General features: G+C 32.7%; 1 protein-coding gene across 2 annotated transcripts in view; it reads left to right on the top strand.

Moving 5' to 3' along the window:
• The window catches only part of LOC148230230 (Kv channel-interacting protein 4-like), a 126,307-nt gene that overhangs the window by 35,297 nt on the left and 66,184 nt on the right, over window positions 1–24,826 (top strand). For both annotated transcript variants that reach the window (XM_088198739.1, XM_088198740.1), the window contains exon 3: window positions 15,319–15,446. In XM_088198739.1, the coding sequence (XP_088054865.1) occupies window positions 15,319–15,446 (128 nt within the window). The remainder of the gene's footprint in view (window positions 1–15,318; window positions 15,447–24,826) is intronic.

Below are 24,826 nucleotides of genomic sequence, written 5' to 3'. Positions count from 1 at the left end.
TCAACGCGAAAGTTACTAATGCTAAACATTTATCTGTATTTGAACAATATGTTTTTGTGGAATTGTCATGCGATATATTTTAAAATCTATAATTCAATAAAACATAAACAAATAATTATTTGCAGAAAACTTTTGTAAAAGTTAAATATATTTTAACTGATAGGCGCTAGTGAAATTATGTATATAAAAATATATAAAAATCTTAATAATATTTCTCTCAAGAGAAAATAATCGGAACAAAAAATACAGACAAACATCGCATCTCGCATATTGCTCTATAGTTTGTCTGCAACTATTACACAATGTTTAACGGCATCGGCACGATTATGTGCGATGGCGTCGGCACGATTTTATTGCTTTTGACGTGGATTTTTGACTTCTGAGAAGGGATAATTGTTTTTTGCGCTCTCCTGTTAGTCAAAATTCAGTTTAGATGTGCTTCATTCGATTCTCACTTATTGTAAATTGTGATATTTTTTGGTTGAAAAGTCTTAATAACGCTGTTACTGAAACAGCGACGGCACGATTATATTGCATAATATGAAACGCAGAAAAATGCATGTCATTTAATGAAATATAAAATGGAAATATTTACAAACGACAACTTACTAGTCAACTTTACCCCCCCCCCCCGCTTCTCCTTGGAAAATATCTGAAATGCGGTCTCTGATTTAGTCAGGAATTCAATCTCGAGAACGACGTAAAATAGTTAGGGCTGGGATTAGAAATTGAAATAATACCGGAATTGTCAATACCGGTATTACCGATAGAGAAAATAGTTATTATCGGTATTACCGGTATTGACATTATTATTATTTTTTATTTAACTGAAAAAATAATCTCGCATGATTCACCATATTTATTGATTAGAAAAAGCAAAGCATTCGAATGCTAATATAATACAAGTATTATTTCGATATATATAATATTTTAATTAAAACACTTTCATTAATTATAAAGAAATATATTCGGAAATACGGGCACAAAAGCTTTCTTCTTTCGGAACAATGTATATTTCGTGTTTGAAACAATAACAAGCTTTTAAACCATTTTTCTTACATTCAGGTACTTCTAAAAATACTTTGTATGCTGAACCTTTATAGTGTAGTTATTTTATTTAGTTTTTTAGTTTTTTTATTTACTAAATATAATTATTCAGACTCATTTATTACTTATATTTAACACCCATGTTTAGTGAAGCATAATCTGTTGACTAATTGCGTAAAAATATGTCTAAATGTATATAAAAATGTACAAAGAGTAGAAACATTTTTGTGTAAGCAATACCTGTTTTTGTTTTCCTTATCATAAAAAAAGGGCAGGCAGGCCGTAGCGGCGCGTTTAATTCTCTGTTACAAAACAGAATTATTGGGAACTGCAAGATACCGTTAGACTTGTCTGATATAAAGCAAATTTATTCTATTTATGTTGACATCGAAATAAAAAAATATATTTGGTACTACCGGTATTAAATGATGTAATTCTAGAAGTACCGAAGCAACTGGTATTACTGAAATTGGCACTACCGGTATTGCAATACCTAGTTGGGATGGGATCCGCAAAAAGTGTTGTTTCACGGCAGTGAAGTCCCGTAAGAATTTGTGGTGGTAGGGCTAGAGCAATAAAAGTTGAGAGATGTAAAAAAATATTAATAATCAAATCAAAATATGTACTATATATGATACTTGATTAGACAAAAAATATTTACTGCAAAGTTACATACATAAAAATATTTAAAATGGGAAAATTTTTAATATATTATTTTATACCAGCTACGCAGCTCATTTATACGAACCGCCACTGGTCCATCGAATCCAAACCCTTGGTGTAGATGATTAATGCTATTATACTAGATGTTTTAATTGAATATATCGATTAAAAATATAATTGTTTGGATTTTATTATTCGGTTGCTAGGAAAATAATTTCCGTTAATGTTTATTCAATATTAACCTATTTTTTTCAATAAAATATTATTTCATTTGTTTATGTTAATGTCGTTTAAAAATTCACTTGTCGATATGTATATTGGTGACGTCAAATTTGTTTCTAATAATAGTTGTATTTCAAATTTAATTCAAAATGTAAATTAAGCGAATAAGAGAATTTTTTTGTATGAATTCAAAACGGTTAGTAATGCAGTAAAAACTGCTCGCAAACTAAGCAGTGCCTTCGGTGCGGGGTATTTTATTTTATTTAATAAATAAACCGTGTACATTAATTGTTAAAAGAAACTGCCGGAGCTTTTACCTCAGTTGATAAATAGTAGAATGTGTCCATTTTTCAGAACGTTAACTGCAACTTGTTAACGTCTACGATCGAGAACCGTGCTCGCGTTCTGCATGAAAAATCTGCGTTTCTTTGTCCGAATGTGAATAATAGCCGGGGGGTATTATTCACCGACCAAAGTCGCTCTACGGTTTGAAACTTTGGCCTAATGCATTCATCCATCGATCGAACGATCCTCGGCAATTATACGACGTCTGCTGATTAAATACTGCGTCGAATCACCGTTTGTACAAAAACGCGCGGAGAGATAAATCTAAAAACGTAATCGCGTAACGAGAAATTTTACGAGTAAATAATTTATAAAGATATATGAGGGTTTGACGTTTAGATATATCGGTCGTTAAAGCGGCGCTATGACCGCGCATGCGCAATTCGTTCGTTGTTTGACGTTTCGATACGAAACGGCGGCCAAAATTTATTGCACGATAAAAATATTCCTTTCGTTCTTTATTGTTATTTATTTATTTGTTATTGCGATGATAACACGTTTTCCGAGTTGAATACAATAAAAATAATTTATTAAATTAATCCCCCTTCGCGTTTGCTTAGTATGTTTACTCCGTTGTATATTGCCGCAATTATTAATTTTTAATATTATTTTTGTAAAAATAATATAGCGTATACCATAAAACGGGATTTAATTGTGAAATAATTATGTGCAACTTTATATTGCATACGCCATGTTATAATTCGCAGCAAATAGTATATTGTAAATGGTGAAGTATGATTCGGGTCAGTTTAGAACTGATTTGAAGCAAGTCGATTAAAGAATTTTTAAGATAGTTTTTTAATTTTGGTTAAATATGAGACTACGAAATAAATGAGCTGTTGATTTTGAAAGTAGGGCAAGTCCATATTATGTTATTATGTTATAACTGATTTAAAAATATTAATAAATAAAGATTTATTTTATATTGTATAATAAAAAAATCATATGCAATAATTATATTTGCGTTATTTAAACAAAAAAAAATGTTTTTAATGGAGCGCAATGGACTTAACTTACTTTCAACAGCAATAATTTTGTGAAAAAGTTGATTGTCTGTTTTAAAGAGTTTAATTGTAATAAGAAAATATAGAATAATTTATTTCTTAATTTTATTTCAAAACTTCATACTTTTATCGAAAATATCTCTAACTCATTTTTTAACAAAATAGACTTGCCCCACTTTCAAAATCAACGACTTATATGTCGAATGTTAATGAGGAGCTACATATATTTTGAAGTGTAACATAATTCCCAAAGCTTTTTAAAATTTTATTTAAAACTCTACTTTCGTTTGTCTTACCTTTTAGTTAAACTTATTTCTCTGTAAATATTCAGCGTGGCAATGACAACGCAAAAAGCAGTAAAAATATTTTAATAATTTATAAAATATATATTATAGTACCAAACATCCGTATTTTCTACGTTTGATGTCTGTCCGTCGTCCTGTCATGAAACAATTATTTATTGCACGAGCGTGCGTATTGACAGTAGTAAACCAGTTTTCCCGAATCCGATCGAATGCGGGAAAAGAGAAAAAATACTCGGATACCTGTTGTTGGAAAATACAATGAAATAATATTTATTTTTATGTTTTCGCAACGCGGCCGAATATGTTTACACACTTTGTGTCAGTTTGCATTGCGTGACTAAACATCGATATTTTAAAAGTAACCGCTTTTTTAAGTCAAGCAGCACTAACTTTTTTCTAAAAAAAAACAAAAAAAAACACGGATATCAATGAAAATCTTGATCCTTTTCTCTGAGGTAATATATTGATATTATTTTATTATATAATACCAAATTCTAAAGGTTCAAAAATATAAGAATCTTATAATTATAGATCTGATGGTACAGCAATTTGACAAGCGAATGCGTGGTAATAAAATAATCCCCGTCTTTCCTATTTCTCAAGAATAAAACGATAATAATAAACGACAGTAATCAATTTATTGTGCTGTTTTTTATTGTATTTCGGTCTTGTATTTTTCACTTCTTCCTTGACAATAAAATTTAGGACATTCCACGGAGCATTTAATATATTGTTTATTATATTTTCCAAAAAAATATTCGAAGACAGAAATTTTTTCGCAAAAATCGCAAGCATATATTATCATTTAACCATATTTTACAACATAAATTGATTTTGAATTAATAGGCAATTTTTTTGCACTCTTTTTATTATAAATTTATAAAGAAAATAATATGAATGATTGCCACTTTAGGAAGAATCTTTATCATACGAGTGTAACTAGCTTTTTTTTTTACTAAGATTATGATATTCAATGTGTTGCGACCTCTCCCCTTTGGAGATGGCCGCCTTTTCTTCTCGAAGGACCACCGTCTCTCGACGGAATTAAACGCCTCGAACTATTGAAATGCTTTATTATCAGAGTTTACGTCCTCAGAATCCTTGCTGACGCACGATCACACGCCGTGACAGCCGAAGCGCCTTCAGGTAATTTTCACACAGAAAACCCACGCACGGCCATAACACACTTTTATTCGGCCATGCATAAATATATGTAAAAATTGTCGGAACACAATGTATGACATCCATTTTTGAAATTGATCAAGGCATAGTCTTTCTTGAAGAGTTTTGAGACCAGCGCATTAAGCCGTTTCATTTATGATATTTATAATACCTCGGTCCATATGTCGAATTAAACATTAGGCAGTAAAAAAATTGCAACTGTCATTCGTTTTCAATATTATTTCATTTGAATGAGAAGGAGCACTATCTTAATATCAATACTGTTTCACTTTTAAAAAAATCTCTCACTTAATGAACCTATTTGGTTTTGAACCAATCTTCGAATATCTCTTTATCCATCCATGTTCCTTTTCGATTATAATAATCCACAGAAAGATTTTTTATTTCAGTATTCTTACATAACTAAACCATTTGTTTCATATGTTGCAACAGACGCGACTTATGCAACTTTTCTCATTAAAAAAATGAATTTATTTCAAGCACGGATAATCCGCATCCATATTTACATATTTTTAGCTAGTTGAATAAAAATGTTGTTGAACTTTGCGTTTATGACGAGATCTGCAATATCAGATTACAAATCTGTGGGTGACTTCATATACTTTCATAGTAAATATCATAGCCAAACAATAATTACAAGAATGTAACTTGAAAATTAAAATAAATAAACAATGGGTAACTCGCAAAAACGATAACACTGAACAAACCGTAATGTCCGGAGTCGTTATTACCATAATAAATATAGAGAATTCATACTATTCTGTGTATTATATTTGTGCAAACAATACGCCATTAGGTGACAGAAAAAATACCGTTAATATTAAATCCTTGCATTATTTGACCTTTGAATATATGCATATAGCAAATTTCAAGGCGTGAAAAAAATTTGTTGATCGAATATACGAGCATAATAATTTATTGAATGATCTCTGTATGGTTGTGATTCGCTGGAGACATCCCTAATCTACGGTACAAAAAGTCTAACGCAGAGAGATCGAGGACACGCGGTAGACAGCAGACAGACTAGGAAAACGATCGAGAGATACCACAGAAAATGATCGATCTAGGCTGGCGGCAGACTACAAATGGCGACGAGCAACAAGAGACCTCAAAGGACCATCCTTAGAACATCATTTTTCTGCCAGAAAAGCATGAATTGTTACCAGCTTTCCGGTGTCTATATCTGACTGCAAAATCACACCCCTTGAGCCTCAAAACTCGAAAAATCTTTAAACGTTAACGTCTAAATCTTAATATACGATCTTAATGTCTCGGAATGACTTCATATTCGGCGATCAAATCAATTCCGTATCAATAGGACGGGCTTGAAAGTTGGCGTTTTGCGACATTAAAAGCAAACAACTGGCCGTTCTGGAGCTCGTTCTTTTAGCGCTGTGGACGCTTTAACTCGAAAGTACCGGACGAGAACAAAGGAAAAAGGCAAAACGGTCTGACGGTAACGACAGGTCGCTAGATGACACGAGCTGGGCTTAATTGCCGCTGCTAGATCATTAGGGCGGTCGTAACGTCACGAGCGTAAGCCATCGACGCTGGGGTCGAGTGGACCGAGATCCCTTTTCCCCTTCTTTACTTTCCGCTTTTTCTTTTCAGGGTCTTTCAGTTAATTGCTGACTCTCGCAGAGGTCGGTTCGGTTCATTGCGAAAAATCAACTAGGCGTCCGATCAAGCCCGAGATAACTCCCAGGAATTCCTTTCAGGCGAACGACGGTCGCGTTCCGGGCGCGGTCCTCGCCTACGATTTGCATTTAGATTGTGGCGCGATTTACGAGCGCCAGTAATTACTGGCAACACTGCATTACGGAAAGCGTTCAAACTTGTGTGTTTCCGAATGCGGATGTTCTCTTGCGGCTTCCGAGTTGCGCCCATTGATGGAAATGTGCGCAATTCATCTTTGAAATGTTCTAAAAGCGCGGTATTTGGTTATACCAAGGCAATTCAAATCGAATCGAGAGCTTTTGCCATTTTGCCACCGACCTTTTTAACACTTATTCTTCGAAGTATGAAATTGTAGATAAATATATTAAACTGAATAAAAGCTTCTTCGTCGATTTTTAAAAAGCTCCAATATTACAAAATATATTCTACTCGTTACGTATTACAGATAAACTTATATTTTTTTAACCTATTAAAAACATTATTTAAAATGTAAATAAAAACAACTATTGAATTAAAAAATATATATATAAAATCGAAAAAAAAAATAAAAAAATATTCTATACTTTAGAGTTAATGATTGTTATTGAAATTTTATTAAAAAAATAATTTGCAAATTTAAAAAAAAGTATGAATTAAATTTTAACTGTTAAAAAAATATAATATTACCAACAGTATTTCATGCTTCTTGTGTATTTTTTTTAATACATACATATAAATATTCTCTATGAGCTGAAGTAGCTTTTAATTAGATAATTTACAATGCCTAATATGTATGACCTAGTTCGATTCAAATTAATCATAAGATCCGTAAGCAGTGGCGTAGCTATGGGGGCGGAATTTTTGTATTTTTGTTTGTTTCTTTAAATGTATTTTTTGGGTACTGTTATAAAAAAATTATTGTTTTCAACCAGCGTGATGCATAGGGGTAACCTGTTAGGTAACGATGGTCTAAATTTAATTTAAATAAATCAACGGTGACCCAACTTCAGTTTCCGAATTTAAAAAATAAACAAAACTCAAATTTAAAGATATCTTTGGATTTTTTTAATTATTCGAACATTTAATGTATTTCATTAATTATTAAAAATAATATAAATTAAATGGCCGTCTCTGGACGATTGATTCTATGTAATTTTTGATGATTTAGGCAGTATCTCAGCTATAACTTGGTTTTAGGTGCTCCAACGGCGTTAAATCGCATGATATTGGCGGCCAGTTGCCAGCCCATAAAAATGCATGTCATCAAATGAAATAGTATGAATCTTAATGAAATCTAAAAATTAAAAGAAACGACTACTGAATGTGCAACTTTTGCACCTCCCCTTGAAAAAGCTGAAATAACAAAAATTTTCAGGCTATTCCGCAAAAAAATCTATTATGAAAATATTTTTTAAAATATAATATATCTGGCAGGTGCTAGTAAAAGTATATAATTGACGTTCTTTTCAATATTTATTCATGTGCGATGTATAAATGTTACAGTGAATGTATATTTTTTGGTAAAGTTATATTTTCACTAGTTTACTAGTCCAAATACATTTTCACCAGTAAATATATATTTCTACTAGCGAAAATAATTAATTTATAGGCGTTAGTGAAATTATATGCTGCTCAAAAATATCTATGAAACGCTATTTGACAGCTGCGAAACGTCCATTTTCTGTTCAAACCCAAATTCAACCTAATAAAAGTTCTAAATCTAATGATAGTTTTAGAACTTTCATTAACCCAAGTCCAAAATATTTCTCTCAGAGGAAAATAAGCCGAAGAAGAATTATAGACAGACGTCTCATCTCGCATATTGCATCATAGTTTGTCTGCACTTTGATACACTATGTTTTAAAAATATGATAGCTATCCTTACCGATATTACTATGGACTGATTAAAGTATATTCAACCCAAATTTTGATCAATAAGAGGGTGCAAAAATAATTATCATTTCTCAGAAGTCAAAAATTCACGTCAAAAGCAATAAAATAGTATCGGCACCATCTACGGCACGATTTTATTGCTTTTGACGTGAAAAAATAATTGTTTTTTGCGCTCTCCTATAGATCAAAATTCGGTTTAGATTTATTATTTTTTAAACAATTGAAATTTGTTCAACGCTATATTTTGTTGTCCGCCCCTTTTTATTGAGACGATCAATTACGGAAGGGTGGCATTTTTTTAAAAATACGAATTGGCCGCTAAGGCAGGTCAGAAACATTATTTTTGAGAATAAATCCAAATTCACGGGTTATCTCTTCTCAAAGTGGCGTATATATTAATCCTTTTTGATTTATGTTGCGTATCTAGTGACTTAGTCCGTTAAGAGGTTTGTCACGGTATCTTATTTTAACTAAGAAACCCATTTTTTCTTAAACGGTAAAAACACTTTTTAGCAAGTCGAACAGTTTTATATAATAAGAAGTATACGTTAATTCCTCCAATTGTGAATATAAGAGTGGTTGGACCCGGTTGGAGACACTTTGCATCAAACAATTCAAAAATAGTATTAGAGAATGCCCTTGAAAGAGACAATATTTGTCAGAAAAAGATTATAAACTATTTGCGTGTTGTCATATTTCATACTTAGTTGTAAAATATCTCCATAAATCATATTTTCTTAATAACTGAAAAAAATTAAAAAACACAAAAGTTATCGATATTTTTAGAATATTTAAAATAAAAAAATCCCCACCAAAATGCAGATTATAAAGAGTGTCGCATAAGTATGTACAATAATTAAACACCTGTGTATATATTTAGTTGAAAATATAAAAGCTTCAATATGCACCGTCGCACTAGTTCATATTCATCGTAAATAAAGGAAAGTTTGACATGTCCCGTCTCTCAGTCGTGTGACATTTAATGTATGCGCGCGTATGAATAATAAACGTTTCGCTGATCTAAGTCATGCGGTCCGAGTCCATTTTTCGCGTCGAATTTAATTCTGCTGTATTATTCACGGCGGTGTCGGAGTCCTTTGCGAATTCAATCCTCGGAGGCTCCGTTCCGATGCTTACGACCGTGCGAATATTTTATACCGCGGCCCAAATATTTATGACCGAACTATCATATGCCCGGCATACTCATCCCATACCCCTCCGCATATCTCAGAACACTCACGATCCGAATTAGCGAATAAGATATAACTACGTCAAATGCGTAATCAATATACCCGAGAGGCGCGACGTGTATTATGTGTTACAAAAGCCGCGTCGATTGCTAATAATAACACGGGAGAACTGTTTTTTTATATCGCTCATAATTATTTTATAAATAACATTGGTTTTGCTGCTATAAAATAAAAATATTTGTAAAGCATAATGTAAAAATATGACAAGCAAATCCTTTGCTTGTTTTATAACAATTTTATTTTATTATAACAATTTATGCTTCAGACGTCTTTATTATTCACAAAAACGGGTGTTAGAAAAGTTGACATCAGAAATAAGCAATTTTGAAAGTGGGACAAGTCCATTGAGCCTTATTAAAAACTGAAATAATTATTGCATATGAATTTTTATGAAAAAATACCATAAGCTTACTAATATTAATAAATCAGTTCAAACGCAACGATAAGATAATATGGACTTGCCCCACTTTCAAAATCAACGGCTCATATGTGCACATATATGTAAAGTAGGAGCTAGAGATTTTAATACTGTTGCATATTTTTAATAATGATATTTCACTATTTTAAAATTTTAATTTTCTTTAAAGCAGAAAATATAAATATTAAATATGTATATATTTATAATTAATTTTAATTAAATTTAAATCATACACACAAGCACAGAAATAACGATATTATATAAATCAAATTTGAAAAAAATACACAAATAAATATCATTCATTTGTTATATTGTATATATATTTATTTTTCTTAAAGAAGAAAATACGCGTTTAAGATTAACTATTAAATAGTTTTCAGGTATTTATAAACAGTTTATAAATTATTAACTAAATCATTGATGCTTTTATTTTATAATGACTTTATTTAATTGTATAACTTAAAGAAAATTAAATTCTAAATATCAATTAATCGGTATTTTCGTTGAAGCAATATTAAAGCAATATCAGTATTTAAATATTGTCAGATTTGTCAAAATAATAGGATACTATTATCAAATAAAAATTGACAAACTAATTTAATATATAGAATGTCTGATTCTCGATCGAGATTTTTCATATTATTTTGTTTGTAAAGAATCCGTTGAAAAATCAGGTGTACTTACAAATATTTATATTGGCTTGTTTTGCCTCGGGGGCTATAATATAAAGCGAAATTATTGATGTTAATTGTTGTACATACACAAATTATATATGTATTACTTTTTACATATTTTTAGTGGTAACGAATAAGTACCACCATAAAAGAGCAGTATTCTGCGGGTACGCGCATTTTATGCCTCGTAAACAAAGTTTCGGTGATATAATACAGCAATGAAAGCTGTAAAATTTAGAACGGCTGCAAATATATTATTTAGTTTAATAAAGGTAAACACTCCCACATTCATGAACCCTCGATTTTAACAACGAGCGATCACTCTAAACGAGCCTAGTTAAATTCATTATTATAATAACGAGCACTCGTCATAAATTATGACCCGTAATAAACATGTTTCCGTACACAATAAGTCTGCCCCTGTAATTCCCTTAATTTCCTACGCGTCGACCGTCTTTCTTGCCTGCGAAAATAAATAAAAAATTGCCGGCACAATTTATTAACGCCCGAAATGAGATTAACCATTCATGAAGTTCGACGGCGGACGGCCCCAATGATATCGGATAATCTGATATCTCGCTAATGTATCGGACGCGTTGCTCCTTCCTAATGATGTTGGATAATAAACCAAATAAACTAGGTCGAGTTCCAGGAAATCACCGTTCGAATATCGACAAAAACCTGTATGATTTAGAACCTAATACAATAATATGAACTGTCGCTTTGAGTTAAGTTAGTTTAACTTAGTTACGTAGCTATTTCGTAAACAATACCCAGCACAACCACTATATTAAAAAAAAAATATTTTAATTAGGTGATCGTTTTTTTAATGAAACAAAAAATCACTTTTAAATCTTAATTTTAATTTAATTTTTCCAAATATAATTTTCATATAAATATAAAATTTATAATTATGGGTCATTTTTTAATTCCATTAGCATAAAATGTGAGAGACTTTGATTACAAATATTTTGAGAGCCCCTTATACACATAAGTGTAGTTGGAAGGAGCAAGGTTTGGAGCATAAGGTGGTTGAGATAAAACCTTCCAGTCAAGTTCTTTGATTTTATCAAAAGCTAATTTCACCACATGGGGATGCGTATTGTCGTGCTAAAAACTATTCGAACTATCTGTTAATTTAGCTTATCACAATAAAAGCTTGCAATTATTATTTAGCCAAGTTTGAGGGTTTCATAATGTTTAATTTATACAACGCAAAATAACTTTTTTAAAGTGTGTCCGGGCTTGACCGTTGGATAACTACAATTGTCTACGGCGATTGTTGACGTACAACTAGGGATTATAATAATACTAGATTTTTCAAAACCGGTATTACCGAGAGATAAAACAGTCAATATCGGTATTATCTTTATTAATTGATAATAAAAAATACCAAAGTCGAACTAAATACTGCTAAATATATATTGTTGAATGTTGATAAATGTATGCGAATTTCGTGAAAAAAATTAAGGATTCTAAGATGTGTTTTTTTTTAAAACTTAATAAACAAACATGTCAAATTAAAAATAAAGTTTCCGACATATATAACCAATTATTTTTCTGTCTGTTAATGTATAGCTTGTGTTTCAAATAATACGAGACCTTTAAACAATCTTCCTGGCTCGCAGGTACTTCTAAAAATATTTTGTACGCTGATCCTTTATTGTGTTGTATGAGAATACTAATAAAAATCAATTAAACACCTATGTACAAAAACCTTTTGATCCCATTTATTTCCTCATTTATATTAATTTATTATATTGTCGGAAAAATATTATTGAAAATACCGGCGCCAGATTTTCCTTTTTTTGGAAAAATAAGTCTAAAAAATCATCGTCTTTGATCGTTTTTGCCTTATTTTTTTTAATTATTAAAGCATCTTAAAACTATTATTGCTTCATAATTTGTCTGAACTTGGATATTACACTATATTTAAAAAATATTATAGCTATTCTTACTGAAATTACTACGGACTTATAATATGAGAGTATTGATCAAAGTGTATTCAAACCGAATTTTGGTCAATAGGAGGGCGCAAAAATAATTATCACTTCTCAGAAGTCAAAAATTCACGTCAAAAGCAATAAAATCGTGTCGGCGCCGTCGCAGTGGGGACGCTCGTTTACGAGCGTTCCCACTGCGACGGCGACGGCACGATTTTATTGCTTTTGACGTGGATTTTTGACATCTGAGATGTGATAATTGTTTTTTGCGCTCTCCTATTGGTCAAAATTCGGTTTAGATGTGCTTTATTCGATTCTCACTTTAAGTCGTAATATTGCTATAAAAAGTCTAATTATGAACGCTAGCGTTGCCACTGCAACGGTACGATTTTATTGCTTTTGATGTAGATTTTAAAATAAAAACGTCATTTTGGGGCGGGTGGGGGGGGGGAGCAGATAGGGGCATTTGCTCTCCCACTTTGAATTTGTCTAGAAAATTTCATTTAAAGCAATGAAATCGCGTCGGCGCCGTCGCAGTGGGAACGATCGGTAACGAGTAGTTTGTGAATTTTTCATTTTAATTGTTGCGCTTTATTATTTACAATATTTTTATCATTAGGGAATCTGATTTGATGCCATATTCTCTTTGCCATTTTTTCATTTACTAGATTACTTATTTATATTGTGTAATTATTGCTTACTGACTTATGTTCCTTAGTATTGTTTCAAGCTGCTTTTTGTATGTCCTTAAAATAGTATTCATGATCTTTCTCGAGTTGATGTTTTATTTTTAATTACACATTCAGCTTAATCTTGTTTTTAGTTCTACTCTGGAGCTTTTTCAATCTGTCGTTTCTTGGTGAGAGTTGATACTATTTCTCTCATAGTTATTCATAGTCAAAATCACTGCTGAATGATCAGAACTTAACTCAAGGCTCTCTTTTTTTATCTAGGTAGCTGTTTGTTACCGTTCTGACATTTTTTAGAACCAGTGGGTCAATACGTTGGTTCACCAGTTGTATGAAAATCCTGTTTTAATTCCTTTATTGCATTTCTAAGTTCTTTGCTTTTTGTTAAGTTAATATTGATACCCAGTATGTGTGCTTGACATTAAAATACCTCACACAATGCTTTAGGATGTTCAAATATATTTTTTAAATTATGCTTTGGCGAACTCCAATTAGTATATTTTATCTAGTTGATTTAATTTCTACCATTGTTACCTGAATTTTATATTATATTTGCTGTTGTTTATAACGGCCAATACTCTCTTTAATTATGATAGCTATTTTGCGGGAGTATTGCTTTTGACGTTGATTTTTGACTTCTAAGAAGTTTTTTGCTCTCTTCTATTTGTTAAAATTCAGACTTGTTGTACTTTTTAGAAATTGTAATATGGTATCGTCGCTGTCGTAGTGTAAATGACGAAGCGTTCGAATATGTTTGACTTGGAATATTTAAAAAAATAAAAAAAATTCGCGCAGAGCTCCTAAAAGCGCGGGGCAAAGACGGTCTAAAATATACTACGTATATTTTATAAAAAAGCGAATTAAAATCAAATAAAGCAAAACTTTCTGTAAAAAATATTAATACAAAAAAAAATTATTGTAAAAAAGTCATTGTACAAAGTAAAAATTTTATATGTTATAATAAAATAGTATTTTTATACTTATTTTTTCTGTGAATGCAATAGCTTTTCTAAAGTCATTGAACGTAGCAAGTGTGCTATGGATGATAAAAATTGGATGCCGTAATTTACCCAAAATTTATTAACACCGTCTTACCCGAATTAAGATTAAGTATTCACGAAGTTCGACGGGAGAATAATGCGCAGGCTGTCAGCGAGAGGGTCGGTCGAATCCCGGGGCATTATGGACCGGATATTGAAAAGCGAGAAAAACGCGGGGTTGTTAGCGGTCGCTTCCCGGCTCGCGCACCGTAATCGCACCCTTTACGGTGACCTTACGGCGATCCAGCATCCATCATCCGTCCCGTCGCCACCTCTCACTCCCACAATCGATAATCATCCCCTGTCTTGTCCGACGCGTACGCTCGCATTTCTTAAAAACGTCTCGAGAACAACTGTGACACAATGTATAATATATACAAGTACTGACAATGTTTTTTTTTGTCTCAGAAAAGAGCAGATTTTGTATTCGGTATTTGAGAAATTGTTAATGTTCATTTTGAGCCGAAAAGATTCCACACCCAATAATTTTCAATGAAAACGTCTCGAATTTTTAAAAATTCATTGTGATCATGGAAATTACAAGAATTCCTGATTGTGGTTGAAATGATAAATACATATTTTTGTTGCAGAATTATATGAAAACATAATAAGAACTATTTCATCATATTTTTTCCAACAGTATTAAATTATTAACACGATAGTTTTCTTTTAATTTCGATAATTCTCAATGTGTAAATTATAAATATATTACAGTAACAGTAAAAAACTTTAATTAAATAGTAATTGAACGCTTAAATGTAATGCGTTAATGAAAAATGCAACGCTTGTTTATCTCGAAACGTGACGTTCAAGAAGCGCATAATTATCGTTGAATATTAATCGGATGCGAAAAGCGAAAGAGCCGGAGAGAGTTGATATTAAATATACACGTAGGCGTACCTGTGGCTCGTCTCGGGAACAACAGGTGTCGGGAAGGGGTTAAGCGTACAGTCCATTCAAGTGTTAAAAATGTTCGTTTGCTTACAGAGACCGACTTGGATGAGTACACTATGTATCCTAGCGGAAGGCATCGTCCCGAGGAGCTGGCCAAGCTGGCCAGCATGACCAAGTTTTCCAAAAAGGAGATTAAACTCATATACCGGGGGTTTAAACAGGTAAATCATTTTTTTATATTTTGCTTCTTAACAGCTTAACGACCGGTATTTATTTGCCGAACTTTGCTTGGTGGCCGGGCGATCTCACGGAAAAATCGCAAACAATTATCTTTTTCAGTAAATTCCCTATAACTTGTAAACCAATTAAGATATTGTATTCAAATTTAATGTGTCATATTTTCAATTTAATATTGTGCAATGGCTAGTATTGATTTTATATCTCATCTAAATTAATTTTGATTCAGTCTAAAGTTTTTTTGTAGTAATATTTTTTTGAGCATACTAAGCAGTAGAAAAAAATTAAAATAAAACTTCGTACTCAATGTTATATTATTTTTAAAATAAAAATAAACAGTCTTGATACTGTAATTGTTTTTTTTTATATATATTAATATTATGTTTGTTTGAAACTATATTTTGCGATTCCCCAAAACTTATTCTATAACTTAATCCAATATTCGAAGAGTTAAAAATAAAACATATTTAGAAACTCCAATTGCGATCGTAGCGAGGATTGGTTTAATAGAAAAAGATAGGATCTTTTATGACGAAATTGGATTATGAAAAGAAAATATTATATTTTATTGCGTCGCATTCGTTTACTTCAGTCGTATACCATAGCGTTCTATTACACAATTTTTACAACAAATATGTAATAGCTCAGTTTTTATTTCTGAGCCTTTTACTTTCGATAATAACTGTATATTTAATTATTTTCTATCGTATCTCCATAAAAATATTTTTTGGAAGAATGTACTGTGTGTAATTGTTCAAATATAAATACAATATGTTGATTTAAGTAAATTATTTTCTACTTTCGAATAATTTTAATGCACTATTCATTAATATTACACAAGCATATATTAACTTGTCTATGTCATATTAACTCAGGGGTTAATTAAGGGTATAACCTGGGCCCTCTGATCTTCGCGTTACTTATTAAGGCTCGTAATTCCTTGGTTTTAATGACTAAGATTTGAATTTTTGCTGTAATATAGAATTCTTAAGCATTCCTTAATTATTTGATAAACAAAATATGTATTTTATTTTTAAATTGCGGCAAATTAAAAAGCTGTTTTTTACAGTGCAATATAAATTTGTAATCTTTGTCAGATACACTTTGGAAGTCAATTAAATCCACTTGTCTTCTTTGATTAAGTTCAGAAACAGTTCTAGATTTTTTTGGCATCCTAAATGGAAACAAACGTCACTTATTTAATTTATTTTTATATAATTAAATGATAGATCATTTAGTTTCGAAGAACACCACCGAAGCGCTACTGTCTCTTACCCATTACACGTAATAGGCATGCCTAATACACGTATTCGGCAAACTTTTCTGCCTAGTTCGTGTATTAGGCAGTTGCGTTGCATTTTTCACGAATTAGGCAATTTTTTTGCCTATTTTATGTAATAGGCAATTTCACAAATTCGGTGTAAAATATATAAATATAGGGTCACTAGTTTGCAATTTTAACATTCTTACATTTAATTTTCTAGCGGAGTTGTAATTTAATACCAATTTTTATTAATAAAAAAATTCTATGCTTTTAATACTAAACTTTTTTATCAAACATTTTTTTTATTTGAAACTCAAATTAATAACTCTTTAGATATTAATTAATTGACGAGGTAAAGTTTATCAAAGTAGATTTACCTTTATAAAACCTGCTTGATTAGGTGTAAATTATGATTAACTGTATAATTATTTGTTGGTTTCTTAAGGAAAAACGTGAAAGCGCCGACAGCCTCAAGATGAGTTATTTTTATGTATCGGTATCAAATAATTTTCATATTTTAGGGAAAATTCGTGTAAATAATGTTACCACGGCATAAATTAAATAATAAAACGAATAAGAATAAGAAAACAAGCATACATTTACGAATATTGCATGAAAAAGTATTTCCATGTATGAATAATTTTTAAGCACAAAAAATAACAAATGTAAAAGAAATATATATTCTTCAAAATTGGTAAAGAATCATCAACATATGTATGAAAAACTTTTTAAAGATTTCACTCGATTCACGCCATTATGATAATAAAATCTATTACTTATATATAATGAAATTACGAGTATATTAAAATCGAAGGTTGAAGATGTTATTCACGAAGCTAAATGCAAGAACATAATTAAACCGTATACATTTTAAATTTAATTTAAAAAGCTGCTAAGCGACGACGCAAACATAAACTGACACAACTATTTAATTTAATATATAAAACGAGGACAATCCCGCAAGGACCGTAACGACGCAACATGTAATGACAATCGACTCATTAGTATAACGACCACGTTCTAAAGCTGCTTTAAAAAAATATACATCAAAGTATATAACAATTCGGTTTTAGATACGGTCTGGAAACAAGAAAAGTATAATTGTACATGCGAGTTCTGCTACAAAAGTATAAATACTTTAATTAAATTGTGTATATGAAATTATACGCTTCATAGATTTCAAAATGCATCAAACAAAGTAATACACAAGAAGATAATGGAAAATGGCGGAGAAAACTAAGTCTCTCAATTGTTGCAAACACGATAAGTCAAAACAAATGCAATTATTATTATATATAGTGTGTGTTGTCTTTATGCTTATTAACTAATATTTGGAATTAATATATCTATCAGAAAAGTAGACGCATAGCTAATCCAAAACTGTAAGAATATGACGCAATCGATTATTTTATAATGACGGAATAGCGTAGTCCGTAACGTCTCAGACTAGTAACTTTGAGGTGCGGGCTCGAGCCCTCGCCGCAGCACTCAAAATTTTATTTATAAAAAAAGTGCTATTATTAATAAACCGGCCCCAGGTGTAGTGACATCTATTGGTTATAAATTATATTACACATAATAATTTATAATTATTAATATAGATGTCACCGATTCCCAGACTTCCCAGATAGATTTTCCTCGTTGTAACGTATTGGGCTTATGTCTGTCTTGAGCATGTAACTAATGAACGTTAGTTATAGCATAATCATACAATAAGTAGTAGAGCCGCTAGAGAATCAAGTGAATATGTGTTATAATGATAAAAATTGTTCATAGTAATGAAAAATAATATATTTTATATGTAGAATTAAACCACTAAATGTTTTTCCACGCGCTTTTTTCTGCTAGACTTTAATTCACCCAACCGCGAATAGGCATACGTCTGAATCGGACACATCACGAGAATCTATGTAGATATGCCGCGTGAGCGTATAGGGTGGAAATCTGAGCGCGTATACCACACTAATTTTATGAATAATTCGAAAAAAGGGTCGCGTTGGTTAACTATTCGGCCGTTAGAGTTTCAACAGCAAATCTCTGCATTCGACATAGTTTATGGCCGATGTTTCAGCGACGATGACCTTTTTAGGTTAACCACCGCGCGGCCATTTTTCGCAAGTCGATCGGCAAAATGGCGTCTCGCCGTTCAATTAGCGGCGCAATCCATAATTGATTCGGCTTAAGCTAATCATCCGAGCTCACGGGGGGCGTAGGGAAATTGGGTTTTAATTATTAATTAAGTCGGAACGCCGCGTTTATCGGCCATTAGCCGAATTTAAACCGCGCTCGAAGGATAAATATTTAAAAAAATATTATATTACGTTTTAATTAATCGCGATCGACGCGGGGCGGTTATGCTCGCTTTCGGACGAAACTGCCTCAGATATCATCTTCAATTAGGCGCCACCGTGCGAGGCGACGGAAATTTTATTTTTTCTCTCCGTAAAATAACGCAATCGTTTCAAACTTTGAGATTGTTGTGCACTAAAGGGATATAAAGCGCTCTTGTGTTTCGTTTGCGTCGTAAAATTGCGCTGTAATGTTTCGGAGGTTCATATCGCTTCGCCACCGCAGCAGAATGTTGAGTAATTGAGACTTTCTCGACATTTAAGACGGGTTTATCAATCACCGGCTCGATTTCGAGTAATCACATGCGCAAAAAAATTGTTGATTATTTTGTATTATTTTCTAATTTATAAATACAATACCATTGAAGATTTGGTTTTGTATTAATACTTAACATATTTTTCATCCTAGATAATAAACATATTTTTCTACATAATTTCATTAATATTTAATTACAATGTTCTTCAATTTTTTTTATTTACAATTATTCTTTTACGGTTTACTGTTTACTAACCCTAAGGGGTGTGACTTTGCAGACAGAAAGACGCCATTGGAAACTGATAATAATTTATTAGTTAATATTACATATATCGCGACAACTATGGCGGGCAAATATCGTTCTTCTCCAAGCGGTGGTGGGGAAGCTGGCGGAAGGATGATGTTCAGTGGATGGTACTCAGAGGTCTTGTAATTGTGGCAGCGACACTGTAGTGGGGGTTGGTTCTTCTGGAGTGAAGTCCTTCTCTGGCTTCGAGTCGTCTCTGGTCTCAGGCCGTATCTGACTGTGTCTCTTCTCGGGCCGTGTCTTCTCTCTCCTCAATGGAGACTAACATTAAGTATCAAGGATTGCAAACCTCGCTGACGAATCATAACCATGCAGCGAGCATCCAGTCAATTGTTGCACTCGTTTCTTCAACCAACGAATAAGTATACGCCTCTAGAAAATGACAATTACTTAATGGACATCCTTCCGAGGTCGAATAATGCAACGGGAATATATATATTTAACTACCAAATGAATGCATTTACTATAAACTGTTCTTGTTACGACCTATTACGGACTCCTCTCTTCGGAGTTATTTAGATTCTTATTGAAGATAGGCTTCCGTCAATCGTCTATCTTTTAGTGTCGGAAAATGCCATAATTAAGATAAATCCACTTAAGATCTCTGAATCACTTTTGAGAGCAAGGGAAGATTCTCTCTACACGAAAACGACGTCCGCGATTAATCGTCCAAGATGCTTGGTTTTTATTATAAGGAAATGGGGCTTCCGACCCAGGCAGAACCAGAACCAGGTACCCGCGTGTTTTTAAAAGAGCCGGATACCCTCTTATTTTTAATTTCAATATAATATTTGTCGAATGGTGCAACGGGTATATAATAGTTTTATGGCGCTTTTTGTCTTCCGGTGATATATTGTTTACCGTGTCCGTTTCGCAACAAAGAAATATTCTTTCAATGCGTCGGAGAATAATTGCGTATTATTTATTTAAAATATTTTTTTCTGGACGTTACGAGGACTTTTGTGTGGTTCCATCCTTTACGTTCTGTTGTCTAGTTCATCCTAAGTATTACGGATGGTCCTCCAATTTTTAATAATGTTTCTATTGTACTAAATTAATTATTTAAGTTATCTACAACTTCTTTAACATTATCACCTATGCAATGAATTAGTGTCGTTCGAAAACAGATTTTATATTTTTTTTATATATATATTATAGACAACAATGGTCCTGAAATTTTCTAAACAGAGACGTCATTTAAATTGGTTCAATAAATGTATATCATTTAATGAAATACCATGAATCTTAATGAAATAGAAACTAACTGACCAACTTTCCCCCCCCCCCCCCTGGAAAAAAGCTGAAATGGCGTCCCTCTGTTACACTGATGTCTCTAAGGAGAATATCGACACGTGCCGATACGCCTACAACAGGAAGTGATCATCATGCGAATAATTAACAATGCCCTAGTTGCTACGCATTAGTGAGTGCTCGTTATGTTTAAATTGTAAAAAAGTTTTCGTTAAAGCAAATATATTTTTTACAAGTATAATATTATAAAACCGCCGGTGCACTCGAAAAGGTTTACGTTTTATTATTTGGCCCGAAGCGTTTAAAATTTGATCATTGACGACCCTTTAAGGCTGTATTTTATTAGGGTGGGATTTATTCGCCAAGTACAATAAATAAAAAGGGGTTTTATGTCGTTTCGCAGTCGTTATGCGGCCGCCGTTCATCACGCGAAAACTATGTACGCGTATAACTTTATATACACATTACCGTTTCTTCTCCCTTCCGTCTGGACCGTTAATCCTAATCTCGCAATGAAGAAGGTAAACACGAGCGAATACCCACCTGGCACTCGACTGAGTTATGCTCGCAAATAATATTCCGCTTTATCGCTCGCCTTATGTCGGGTGTCTCGCCGCAAAAGGGGAATTTATCTATCCCACGCAATATAACAAAACAGACGTCGGAATTGTCAACGAGAAATTTGGACCGTCGAGATTATAAATCTTATTGTATTTAGTTAGCTTGCCGAGTAATTCGCAATCTTGCGGTCTCGATAAGCGGCTTATACACCGATAAGGAAAGGATTAAACTGTGTTCACCGTTGGAACTTTATTATCGTCGGAAACGGAAATTATTAATTCTAAACTATTTATAAAAAGGTATTATAAATAAATACGGTTAGAGGATCTCACAAAATATTCAGATAGTAAACCAACATCAATGTAAAGCAGATAACATAGCAATTTACATTGATGTTGGATTATAAAGTAGTAAATTAAAATAAAAAAAGCACTGAAAATGAGAAAATCAGTACTAATGATATATGCGAGTTAACAATCTCTCCGTAAACATTAAAAAACAATCAATTTTGTATCACGAAACAGCAACAACAACGTTTGCTAAAATTGTTTATAAAACTTAATTAAAAATTGTATAAATGGTTTATGAAAGTGTTATAAAATATGTAAATTATAAACAAACATTTATGTTATAAAACCAATTCAAGCGTAAATTAATTCGTACTTTATTTTTTTTAGCTTTGAGAAGTCAGAGTCGAAACAAAGAGGGAAAAGCTCATCGTAGAACATCTCTTTTAATTTACATCTTGGTATCTCTCCAAAGTCTTTTTGAGTGACGTTGAATAATGGATTGTGTAAGATTCTCTCTTGGCTAATTCCAGACTTGCTCGACCGCGATTATTTTTTTGAAAACTACTCTCATAACGCGTCAGTCTATTCGCAGACAGATAAAAAGCTTTTCATATGCCGCGATAAAAAAGAACCCTTTGAAATATCCCCTCAAAGGATACCATCCCCGATATCGACATACAGCGTTTTCGTTTTAAGGTTACGTGTAACGGTTTTTTACCTAGTAAATGAGGGGGGGAGCTCGGAATTAAATAGTCGTTTCTGATTCGGTAGATCGTTTAGCGAAAGTCGTGCCTATTCAATTTGCCGGTATAGTCGCGAAAGTGACGTCATAAAATTCCCCTTTAAAGCTTTGACGAGCGAGCGCTCCGACGACACTGTTGCGGGAGCGTTTGTCAACACGCGTCAAACTATGTGTGCGTTTGCGAACGCCAGGGTTGCCAACTTTGGCGGCGAAGCGGCAGACGGCTACATCCGGAGCGGGAAGAGGGGATGCGAGAAAATATTGAAAGAGAATCGCGATTGTAAATCGCGTCGAAGGCGTGTAAAGGAAAGCGGATTTTTTATACGGCACAAAAAAAAACTGTAGAGGATAATGCGAAACGATGAAAATATGTCGAACCTTTATTCTGTGCCAATCGTGTATTTATATTCTTTCTTTCAATATCCAGACATTATGAACCTAAAAAGGCTGTATTTTTATATTTATTTGCTTAAACGTAATTTTAAAGAATTTACAAATTATTGAAATTTTATTTAAAACCATTATCATTTTATTCAAGGAAAAATAATATTAAAAAAAATATTTGTGTTCTAGTGTTAATGTTTTGTGCTTATATAGTTCAATTATTATTCTGAAAACACAGTAGAACTATAAAACATGCAGCAAAACCATAAATTTTTATGTAAAATACATGTTATAAATGATGCATTGATGACTGAAGCACACGTTAAAAGTTTAGCAATTTATGATCCACAGTCAAATTAAATTAAAAAAATAAAAGGCGAAGCCAATAAACACAAATAAATGTTGCGAGTCCCTAGGACAGCGAATTGCCAAATAAATCAATCTTGCAGAAATTAATAATTAAAAATACGCTTTCGACTTTAAGCACGCGAGGTATCCTCCGTGTTTACTTGCATGTGTCACGAAGAGAGGCACGAGGTGGTTAATGGCACGACAAGGAAAAAAACAGTATAATATTCCATGCACATTGAACCTGTTAAGTCAAGTCTGCGTTTTCGATAGCAGCTTAGAATAAATCATGATCCTCTGTTCCGAGAAATGAAATGTATTATCCTGTGTACTACAGAGATCCGAAAGCTGATGGTATCGAATTATGATAACTATTACATATTAGATTTATTTATCATAGTCTCATGCTTGCACTACATTCTCTGGAAGTTGTCCGAACCGAAGTTCAAATGAAGTCGGTTGAGGTCGAGGCCACAAATTTCATATGCCGTCCGTGAAAGACGTCCGCACGGCGGCTGCTGTCACGTACAGCTGGTATATTTGCGCGCGATCGAAAAATGTGCCAAATAAGCAATTTTTAAATTGCCATATTATTAAAATTACGCTACTGATAATTATAAAAGTTTGTGTGGGCACTCACCAATACAATATCAGTGAAAACTTTTCGGTCGTAAATATTCAATTTACGCAAAATCTTTGCCGGCTTTTGCAAAATGACATAAGACGAACATAAATTCAGAATACGAACATCTGTGACTATCCTAGAATTTGTCGCCATCGATTCTAAATAAGAATTCGTTATGGTGTGACATTTATATAAACCGATCTAGGAAAATACATAAGGATATTCGAAACGATTTTTTTAACAAAACTATTTACCACTAATTTTTTTTTAATTATTTAATTTTATATGAAAAAAATATAATAACGATATCTGTTAGAAGAATATACTATCAAAAATATAATTAATCCCTTTTGGTGCCCTAAAATATTCAGTAAGAGTTTGTTGAAATCCTCGATAAGCATGTGGTATTATAACTTGACCACGTGACCACGATGCAGCGCTTGACATGCGTGTTAACCATAGGACGCCTACGCGCATATTGAAATTAAACCGAGTTACTCGTTCTATTTCAGTTTGCGAAAAACCATATCATTATCTCTTTCACTCTCGTCACTTAACACGCGAAAGAGCATAAGGGGAAGTATCTCACTGCTCGCGCTCGAAGGAACAGCTCCGACTTCGGTCTTTTTGCCGACAATGTTTGGAGGCGCTCGAAGCTGGCCAATTCGACTGAATTACCCCCACTTTACCTCCCGTTCTCGGTAACCTCGGACAACTTCCGAGAGATTTTAGAGCGGGCCCGAAGTAGCCCACTATATTTTCCGTCCTTGGCCAACCTTGGCCAACTTCCAGAGAGTGTAGTGCAGGCATCAAATATCAATTACACATTTTTTCCTCAGCTGAAATCAATTATTTCTAAAACATGTAAAAATACTGTAATTACTCTTCACAAATAAACTTTTTCGTAACAATACAACGTTGCCTGATGAACAATTTGTAACTAAATGCTTACATTTCGGAACCGACTAACTACATCGAGCTTTGCAAC

This window comes from Plectrocnemia conspersa, unplaced genomic scaffold (genome assembly GCF_051122295.1).
Source record: "Plectrocnemia conspersa isolate PC_06_02 unplaced genomic scaffold, ASM5112229v1 ptg000011l, whole genome shotgun sequence".
NCBI classification, from domain to species: Eukaryota; Metazoa; Arthropoda; class Insecta; order Trichoptera; family Polycentropodidae; genus Plectrocnemia; species Plectrocnemia conspersa.
The sequence above is the reverse complement of the archived record's forward strand: the minus strand, read 5'-3'. Positions and strand labels throughout refer to the sequence as shown.